The sequence below is a fragment of the Oryctolagus cuniculus genome, chromosome 2 (genome assembly GCF_051225735.1).
Source record: "Oryctolagus cuniculus isolate XC-2025 breed Fujian yellow rabbit chromosome 2, ASM5122573v1, whole genome shotgun sequence".
NCBI lineage: Eukaryota > Metazoa > Chordata > Mammalia > Lagomorpha > Leporidae > Oryctolagus > Oryctolagus cuniculus.
Window position 1 is genome coordinate 204,247,092 of NC_142868.1, and position 10,445 is coordinate 204,257,536.

At 54.1% G+C, this 10,445-nt stretch overlaps 1 protein-coding gene across 22 annotated transcripts in view; it reads left to right on the top strand.

The window, feature by feature from the left end:
- Window positions 1-10,445, top strand: part of MYT1L (myelin transcription factor 1 like) — a 441,118-nt gene that overhangs the window by 395,807 nt on the left and 34,866 nt on the right. For all 22 annotated transcript variants that reach the window (XM_051838143.3, XM_051838145.3, XM_051838141.3 and 19 more), the window contains one exon: window positions 7,618-7,680. In XM_051838143.3, the coding sequence (XP_051694103.1) occupies window positions 7,618-7,680 (63 nt within the window). The remainder of the gene's footprint in view (window positions 1-7,617; window positions 7,681-10,445) is intronic.

Consider the following 10,445-nt stretch of genomic DNA (forward strand, 5'->3'; position numbering starts at 1 on the left):
GCCTGCAACACCTCCCATGCGCCCTGAGGCTGCGAGCGGCTCATGTGCATGGCTGTGGCAGCAGGGCGGTGGCCATGAGAGTGGTGGTTCTGTGGCAGCAGTTGGCCGGGCCCTGTCTCAGGACAGGACCCAGTGGTGCATGAGCTGAGAAACTGACTGTGGCGAGACACAGCCCTGACAAGGAATGCCCTCCCATGCCCTGCCCATCTTCGTAAACTCTGAGAAGCCAGGGTCTGAGTCCTGACCCTGAGAACAGCTGCTAGGGGCCAGCCAGGACGTTTTGGGAAGCCATCTTTGAACCACCTGTGGCTGGGTGAAGAGGAGATAGGGGTCAGTGTCCCGTGTCTCAGCCCTGTGTGCCCATGGCCAGAAGGAATGCCCCGTGACACAAATGTCTTTAAAACATGGGTTTGCACTAACTGCCCTGGAGCTCATGTATGCAGCTGCAGGTGAGTACCGCTCTCGGGCCCCACCCCTGCCCCCGCCCCGAACAAGGCCCCTCTGCATGCCCGCTGCACTGTGGATGTCGTGGTTGGATGCGCCTGAGTCCTGGAGAGGGCGAGAGGTCAGGAGTGGGGGTGTCGGTTGCCGTGGGTCAGCTGCACTAGTCACCTGTTGTATCTTTCTTTTTGCATGGGTCCTCGAGTCCAATTCCAATTCTGACTGCAGCTGCCCCCGCCTCTTGTTTAGCTGCTCCCCTGCTGCTGGACGTGCATGTGCTCCGGCAGCAGTTTCCCAAGGACACCCCGTTAAGTGAATGGGACGTCAGGATGTGCTAGGTACGTTCTGCCCAGTGCACTGGACAGGGACCGCTGCTGGGTGTGCCTGGAAGCTCTCAGCCACACAGCAGTTCAGTGCCGGCCCCGGGGTGCCAGCCAGGTGTCCGCGAGGGCAGCATGGTCCGCACGATGACTACCGAGGGAAGGGCTGTAGGCTGCATGACCAAGCTCGCACACTGCGCACCTGCATGCAGCATGGCAGTGAGGCTGCTGTGGCAGCCTGGGCGCCCCTCGAGAGACCAAGCTGCAGCCCCGGTGTCCACAGACACAAACCCCAGAGCCAGCGCAGTTGCACCCTCAGGGGCACGATGGGGCCAGAGTCGGGGAGGGGGAGAGAAGGTTTGCTCAGGGCTGGCCAGAGCGTCTTCCCAAGCTAAAGGCAGGCATGAGCCTGTGAGTCACACCTGAACCACCAGTGAGCATCCCTGGTGGTCCGCGGGTGTCTGGAAAGCGCGGCCCCCAAGGGCACTTCACAGAGGGTGGTGCGAGGAATGGTTCATGTAACTGACATGCATCAGGGACCAGCAGGCTCAGCCCCCACCAGGTAGCCCCCGGTTCACCTCCTGGCACCTCCTTGGCTGCTCTTGGCCCAGAGTCTCTGCAGCCAGAACGTGAGTGTCGCCTGTGCGTGGTACCAGTACATTTGTAGCAGCCTGAGTTAGTCTGTTCTAGCACACGATCTGAGAGTCTTTAAAAAAATCATTTAAGTCTGCTTAAAAAAATTATTTTCCACCTTTTTGATTTTGTTTTTTAGAGAGATGAAAAGTGTTGGGAACCAAAAGAAAAGGGTGTTTGATGCTCCCACGTCACAAGCCCCAGCAAGCAGGCTCCCGGGACAGACCACCTCGTCTGTACTCAAATGCATGCAGGCCTTGCTGACCCTGGAGTGTCCTGAACACCTCCTGGTCACACAGGACGGGGGTCCTCAGGGGAGCAGCCCTGGGCAGGCAGGGGGGGGCAAGAAAACCCCTCACCTCTGTTTCTGATGTGTGGCTTGGGAGAGAGAGGATGAGGAGGGTGAGAGTGACAGGCAGAAAGGGCTGAGATTCCAGGGGGGGCAGGAGCTCCATCAAGGAGACCCTGAGAGAGAGACCCCATCCCATCGTGCGACCCAGGCTCCAAACAAGCAAACATGATGTCGAACCTCAAAAGGAAACTTGACTATCTCACAAATTGAAAAGCCGCTTGTAGGATTTTGTCTTCCTTGGAGTTTTGACCAGAAGGGGTATGCATTGGTTCTGAACAGCTGATTTCTTTAGGGTTGGGGAGCAAATCACAGAGATGTAGCTTAAGAATGAAAATTTCTCATTTTTCTACCTTAAAATGTCTTAATTTTGTACTTCTCTGCATGTCTTTATTGTTTTCCATTTACACAGCAAAAACAATCAAATATGTTTTTAGAACTAAATCTATTTAGACAAGAAAAAACCTTTTTTAAGTGAAATTTTTAAATCAGTTAGATAGAGGCTGATATGTAGCTGAAATCATTTCAATGTACAATTTTTTAAGTATTTTTGAGATAACACATTTAATCTGCATTATAGTTAAGGGCACTATATGAAGAGTTTAATAAATAAAAAGTAAAAAGACCATAGTCCAACAGGAAAATAAGCAAGGGCTCTAAACACTACTCAGAGGAAAAGATGTTACCAATGTGATTTGCTGGAACAGATGATGCCTGACTTCATATTTTAATGGTTTATTTTATAATTAAAGGCATTAAAGTTATATTTTTTCATATTTTCTGTTTTGCTAAATAAGTCCTCTTGGCAGAGCTGCCATGAAATAAAAGGATTAAAAAAAGACCCTTTCTATAAGAGGGAATGTCCATGGAATTCTTTAAACCACTCACAGTATATCAGGCTGACGTTGGGCTGTGGCTTCCTGGTCATGTTTTCAAGTCAGCCTTAGGAGGCCAGGCCTGCAGAGGGCTCTCGCATGCTGACAGCCTCGCCTTTATTTGTGTGATTTAAAGTAGGAGTGATCTAGCCAATGAGAAAGCATGATGCCTTCATTCCTTCCCTGCAAGCTGGTGGGAGCAGGCTGCTGGGTCAGCCAGACTGCACACTGAGCTCAGGGACACCTGCGAGCGTAGGCTCTGGTGGAGGGAGAGAGAGGGCCTGAGGGACCTGGGGTATTGAGTCCGCCCAGAGTCCCATAGGAGCAGTGGAGGGACCAAGGTTAGTGATGCTGGGTCGGCCTTGGGCTCCTGCCCGAGGGGTCCCTGGCCCACATTGCTCCAGGGTGGACACCTGGTGGGTCCCTGCTGCCAGCCTTTGATGAGACCTGAGATGGAACTTACACCCATGTTCACCGACCAGAGGGCATTCCTGGGGTAAAGAACCTGTCATAATGAAAATGTCTTTCCCTCTTAATGCAAATTTAAGTATTTATTTAATCATTACGATGTTTCTTTCCCCAAAGAGAGAGGACGGGAAGACAGACTAGAGACGTCCTTGCATCTGATGAGCAGTAACACAGCTCAGTCAGCAGACAGAACTGTTTGCACCTCTGCTGCCCTGTTTGAGGGCCACGGTTTTCCCAGTGGAGAAGACAGTCCTGGGGCTGGGATCTATGCTAAGGAACAGCAGGAGAACTAGAGGGCCAGCTGGCTGGGTCCCATCTTTGTGCTCTCTATGATCACGTATTTTAATACACAAATTCTCTTCTGGTGTTAGGGGACACATATTCTGACTTCCCTGGAGGGGTGCGCAGGCGGTTCTTGTGAGATCCAGGGGGAGTGATCCTTTGGTGGAAAATAATAAAGAGAAGGTCAGGCCAGCAAGAGTTCTGGGGAGCTCTCTGCACCTGTTAGATCCCAAGCAACAGAAACTTAGTAGTTCCTACAGGACAAGGGCTTCTGCCATGAATCCCAAAGGCCACGAGTTCCTGAGTGCTCTGATTTTACCCATTTAGCATCTACCTGAATTCTGCATGTTACCCCTAACGTAAAGCGCCATTCACAACATTTTTTAAATGCATTTATTTATTTATTTTTATATCAAAGTCTTCACTTCCCAAATGCCCACAATAGCCAGGCAGGGCCAGGCTGAAGCCAGGAGCCAGGAACTCAATCCAGGTCTTCCAGGTGGGTGGCAGGGACCCACGTACTTGAGCCATCACCTCTGCCTCCCAGGGTGTGCACTGGCATGAAGCCGGATCAGAGCAGGAGCCAGGACTCACACCCACGCACTCTAACGTGGGATGTGGCCATCCAAGGCAGAGTCTCAGCCACCTTTTATTATCATTTTCCGTTGTCGTTCTTAAGTACGCAAGACAATTTTTCCAGCCAGATGTAATATATCCAAAAATTGTGTTCTCTTAATTTGCTCAGTCTTAAGGCTGACACGAGCCCAGATAACACAAGACTATTTTACTTGAACGTGTCTGTTAGGTCGCAAGCATTGATTTTGAGAGTATTTGTAGCTTCCTTTTTCAAAGGGTTTTTACTAATAATACCTTTGGAGTAGGAAAGAAAAAAAATAAAGCCAAGTGTTTTATTTCATGCCCTGCACATCTGTAACCATAGGAACCAGCCAAGCCCTGATGCTCTTGTTTCCAGGCCATGACAGGAGGGGCCTCCTTCAGCCCCAGGCTGCCCTGCAGCAACTGAGTGCAGTGCCTGGAAGCCCAGCCTGCCCTGAGGGCATGGAGGGGTCGTTTCCATGGAAACCAGCCACTTGAGTCCCAGCTGTGCAGCCGGTGCTGCCTAGGCCATGCTGCCTCTGATTCCTCCACCCAGGCGTCCCTTCACAGAAAAGCAGTCCTCTGAGAGGGGCAGATGCAAGTGGGATTTCTCTAAGTCAGTTTCACACCACTCCCAGGATCAGGCGTCCTGGGGCCGGCACTGTCTGAGGAACAGAGGCCCTTTGTGAGATGAGTTAGCACTGCCGTGTTCACTGGCTTCCAAAAATTCTATTTTTGGAATGTTGAGATTTCTTAAAGCCACAAGATTTGTATGCAAATCTAAGAGTTTTTTTAAAAAAACCTAAAAGCCTTGAACAGTCACAAAAATGAATGTGCAGAGCAGCGGGAAGCAAGAAGTACCGACACCTCCCTGAGCTGCCTTCCGTAGCCTCGGGCACCTCCCGCAGGCAGCAGCTGGCCCTGTGGGCCACAGTTCCTCTTCTGAGCTCGCCTGTGTCCCAGGCCTGGCAGTGAGAAACAAGACCATGTGCTGGACTGCTTGAGCCAGGCCCTTCCCAGGCTGATCTTGTTCCCGCCTCCCTCCGCGAAGGGGCCTTGGTCTCAGTGACTTGAGCCCACCACGTCCCCAGGGCAGAAGATGTCAGAAGTAGGGGCTGCCTGGCCCTCTGGAAACCCTGAAAAGAAGAACAAAGCAAACCTTTCATAGAGGAAAGGCCTTTCTCCCTTGATTCTTTTTTCCTTTCCCAAAACAGTGAAAATGAATGAAATAAGAACTTTCTTAGTTTTCATGGCAGAAAGGGCCGCTGGAACACCTACTTTCTTATCAGATAATGGATTACACGTGCATGAAAACTAACTAAACACTGAAAGCCTGCTGCCAAACTCTTTTATGGGTACTAAAGTCTGGTCTTCATTCTGTTCTTTTGGTTATAATGTTCCACTTTATATTTGAGCAGAATATAACAATTTCCTTCCCTACCACAAAAAAGACGCACAATGTTTACTCACAGTAGAGTGGATGCATCTTAAACAAGCCCACACCACATAGTGAGACAGGAAGAGCTTAAGAACCTATTGTTTTCCTCAGCGAAAAGTAAGGCCAGGTGTATGCGATTGGCGGGTAGGAGCAGTGATTCTGTTTTCAAAACTCAGCTTGCAGGAAGATCAGCCTCTCACAGGACGCCTTTTGTGCTTTCAAAGATTCTCCTCCAGGGGCGTCCCAGGGCAGGGTCCACGTGACCACATGACGGGCTAGCTGGTCAGGCCATTGTGTTAATGCTTGAAAACACTGGCGTGGCAGCTGGCTGACCTGTCCTGCGGTCAACCTCAAAGGCCGAGAAGCCGCTGTGACTTTAAGGAAGAGTCGGGTCACGGGCAGATTTGCGGGGGTAGCCCTGGGAGCAGAGCTTGGCTCTGCTCAACCGTGGGACCAAGAACTGCAGTCCATCCGCTCAGCCGCCCACGCACTCTGCACAGACTGCGGTTTACACTCGCCCTTCAGCAGTAGAAACGTCTGCTTCTGTACCCTACGATGTGGAATTACGTCCCCTTTCCTGGGACTAAGGGGAACTAGAGAATTCCTGAATACTGAAATTGTTTACACATCCAGGAGTCAGAATGTGACATGCAGGTGCTCGGAACCAAACCAGTCCGTGCACTGTATCCCTTCCACCCGATCCCGAGAACGCCCATATGCAAGCAGGTGCTGGCTGGCCTGGTCTCAGCTCCCAGCATCTGAGTGCAATCTGAGTGCAAAGCAAATTCAAATCTGTAGGAGGCAGATGCATTCACTGAGCATTTAAAATTGTTGATTTCTGTCCTTGAAAATTCAGGCATTCCCTGACCAGGGCTGCAGCACCCAGCAGGGCCCAGCAGTCCCTGACCAGGGGTACAGCACCCAGCAGGACCCAGCACTCCCTGACCAGGGCTGCAGCACCCAGCAGGGCCCAGCAGTCCCTGACCAGGGGTACAGCACCCAGCAGGACCCAGCACTCCCTGACCGGGGGTACAGCACCCAGCAGGGCCCAGCACTCCCTGACCAGGGCTACAGCACCCAGCAGGACCCAGCACTCCCTGACCAGGGGTACAGCACCCAGCAGGACCCAGCACTCCCTGACCAGGGCCATAGCACAGAGCAGGACCCAGCACTCCCTGACCAGGGCTGCAGCACCCAGCAGGGCCCAGCACTCCCTGACCAGGGCCGTAGCACAGAGCAGGGCCCAGCACTGCCTGACCAGGGCTGCAGCACCCAGCAGGGGCCAGCACTCCCTGACCAGGGCTGCAGCACCCAGCAGGGGCCAGCACTCCCTGACCAAGGCCATAGCACAGAGCAGGACCCTGCCCCTTGAGGGGAAGATTCTCAGTCATTTTATCCTTGTTATCTTGTGTTCTTGTTATCTACAAGTTTAGTGGAAAGAGGATTCTTCACTCCTGTCATGAATGATTGCATCCGTGATGGGAACAGATGCAGCTGAGGGAGCTGGGAGTGCAGGTGTTCGGTGGCCCTGGTTGTTATCAAGGTGTTGTGTGTAAGACGCTGCATGGAGGCCGTCACCACAGGGCTCCTCCAAAGCACTCTGTCCCCTCAGAGTGATGGCAGTGCCACGCGTAGCACTGTGGGCGTGAGCAGTGGGGGTGGCCGTGGATTGCTCTGGGTGTCTCCACTGGCAGGCCCCCCTTGTGTTGTAGCCACATCAATCCAGGCAAGCCTGCCGGGGTCCATGACGTCAGTGTGGGTACAGGCTGGGGTCAGCCAGGCTAGCCTCGGAGGCTGGTGTCGCAGCACAGGTGCTGGCTGTAGCTGAGCCCACGTGTGTGTCTCCTCACACGGCAGCCTGGCTTCTGTGTGTGCATTGGTGTGAACAGTACTTGCCCCCCTGGGTCCCGCTGGGCTTACTGTGAGCATTAAGGAGAGGGCAGCCTAGTGCCCTGGGATGGTCTCTGTCCCACTGTTGAATCCACAGTGGTCACCAAACCCACAACCCTCCTGGAGAAAATCCCTGTGCCAGGGAGGGCAGAGGTGGCCGACGGCGCGGGTCAGTGGACTGGGGAGCTTCCAGCTCACTTTAGCCTCCTCCACAAAGCGGGGGGAAGCAACAGAGAGTCTGCTTTCTTGATAAATAAGACAGTCATTGCTTGGGGGATTTTGTTTCTTTCAAGTAAATTCCCCGACTTGTGTTTGTCATCGTAGGTGCCCCACCCCTGGCTGTGACGGTTCTGGACACATCACCGGCAACTACGCTTCTCACCGGAGGTAGGCAGAGCGCAGGGAGGGTCCCAGGCTGGCTCCCCTGGACAAGGCAGGGCGGGGACTGCCATGGCTGTGAAGCAGCGTTGGCCTGGGGCCTCCCTTGGAAGGAAATGTCCTCGCCAGTGCCATGGCTCCTCTCGTGGTACCTCACTGTGGTTCAGGTGGCCACTGAGAAAGATGGCGGCAGTCACTCCAGGAGAGAAATCCCCCCAGCATTTTATGCAAGTGAGAGGCCAGCATCCTGACCCCACTGAGAGTGGATCCCTTAACCAGGAACACTGGACCCCGGAGTGGTGCAGTTAGTGGAAGCAGGGAGCAGCAGAGCCAGGTGCTGCTGAAGTACTTGCGTCACGGGTGCTGGGCCTCGTGGTCTCCAGAGAGAGGGCAGTGCCTCAGCCACAGGCTGCAGCCTTAGTCACGTGACAGGACAGATGTCCACACTGCATGCAGCAAAGGTTGTGTACATGTCTGCTTCACGCCAGGCCCTGTGAGCACAGAAAGAAACTTTGGGTACTTTAAAAAAAAAAAGTGCCTGGAACACTTGCTGAAGATGATAAGCAGAGTGCACACAGGGGGCTGTGGCGATGGTACACTCCACAGCCAGGGGTTGTGCAGTGGGGAGAGGTGTGGGAGAGGGTCAGGGACATCAAGGACCAAGCATCTGACTAAACTCACCTGAGAGGGTGGACCAGGGACGTGCACAGGGAAGTCCCTACAAGGGGAACCGCCCTGTGCTTTCCTCTGCTCTCCACGTCCCGGAGTAGGAAGCAACAGCACAACAAAAGGGAAGGGTGGGGTGGGGGCAGGAGCAGCAACAGCACCCAGCACCCAGCACCCAGCACCCAGCAGGGAGCAGAGAGCGGGGGTGTTGGCCCCGCTGCGAGTGACCAGAGCCCCGTGCGGAGTTGGGGTGCTCACCTGGCTGGCAGGCACTGAGCGGACTGGAGACAGACTCCCAAGGGGACTGTGTTGCCCTTACTCCACGGCGAGTTACTTGTTCCCCAGGCTACTGGGAGGCTCAGTTTGCACAGTGCTTGTCTGGGAAAAGCGGGGACATGTGCACCCCCCAGAGGAGGGAGACCTGCAACTGTCGGGATGAGGCTTCCCCCACAGGAGGGCGTCTCCTCCAGGCCGGCCGAGCAGCCTGGGCTCGCGCACTGTCCTGCGCCCACAGGTTACCGGCAGCGTCCTTGACCACAGTTCCCAATGCCCAGAGTGTCTCCAGACACTGCCTCCGTCCCCAGGCCGTACCCAGAGCAGGCCAGAAGAGACCTTGCAAGGCAATTCAGAGCCAGCCGCCATGCCTGAGTGCAGGACAGGCCTGGCCATTACTTCCACAGGGGCTGCCAGAGTATCATTGCTAGTCTGGATTGAACAATTGAAAATCCTCCCACTAAATATTAAAATGCAAGGACATCCTGTGCTGGCTTTTATTTTATCTTAGAAATATTTCAGTCCTCAAAGTCCATGCAGTCAAAAGCGGACGTTTCCTGCCACGGTCGGCCATGTGTCTGCTTTCTACTGCTCCTGTGGGGTACGGGTCAGCACCATGCAAACTTAGCCATATGTTATCAGTTTATTCTTGCCACGCATATCGTAGAATGTAAGATATCAATATCCTGTGATCTGTGATTGAAGAGCGATTTAGGCGGAACTGTAAACCATGCTCTACACCCGGAGTAAGTAACTCCAGGGTGGACCAACACAGTTGGAAAGTGTTCTTGACTGTGTTCTTGTCAAAGCTGAGTGCTTATGCAGGGTACATGTGCAGTACTCCTACATACATCACCCTGTAGGGGTTGTAGCACACAGAAAGCAGAGTGTGGTGCAGGACTGTCCATTCCAGTAACAGCTTCCCTTGCATCAAAGTGTAGGTGGGATGGGCAGTTTGCATTCAGTTAACAGGTCTATGTAAATTACCCACTAAAGAAAAACAGGCCCACTGTTAAGTGAGCACGGTTCTGTCCATGTCCCAGGAGCAGGAGGCAAGGTTAGCTCTGTGCAGACCACAGAGGGAGGGGCAAGGGGCACGTGGACAGCTCTGCAGAGAGAGGCAAAGGGCTCTCAGGATGACTGAAGGGCATGGGCCACGTGCCTGGGGCCTCCAGCCCAGGCCTGGGACACCACCTAGTTCCTGGGGCACAGGTGTGGCAACAGAGCCAGGCCTTGTCTCTGACCAGAGGACTGGGGAGAGGAGGTGCTGAGCTGCACTGGGAAGGACGCTGGAGACAGCATGCCGTGACTGACGCGTGCATCCAGGGGTGCACTAGGGGACAGGGACGTCCAGAGGATCCCGTGGGCATGGGGAAGTGACGAGCAGGATGTAGGGGAGAGAGGCCTACCAAGGAAGAAGCAGGAGGACTGAATTTGAGGCAGGAGAGGGGACAGGTGCACCTGGGACCCAGGTGGTAGGGGTGAAGAAGCCTTTGGGGAGGGGGCTCCGTTGTGCCGGACGCCTTGACTGTGAGCTCCTGAGGCGCATCCCGCTCTCAGCCCTTGCTCTGGGGTGAGCGGGTGCCCACGCCCTCCCACCCATGCCCCCCGTGCACTCACTCGGCAGATACACAGCCTGCAGCCTCTCCACGCAGAGCTTCCAGCAAGACTTTGGGGAAAGGCTGAGGAAGCTCACCTGCCCTGAGCTCCGTGGAAGGAGCCTGAGAGGGGCCTGCAGCGAGCTTACGGTGGAGCACAGAGAGAAGGTGGAGTCTGCTGGCAGTTGCCAGGGCCGGGGCGGTGGGAGCTTCTGAGGGATCTGAGGCGCAGGGGGT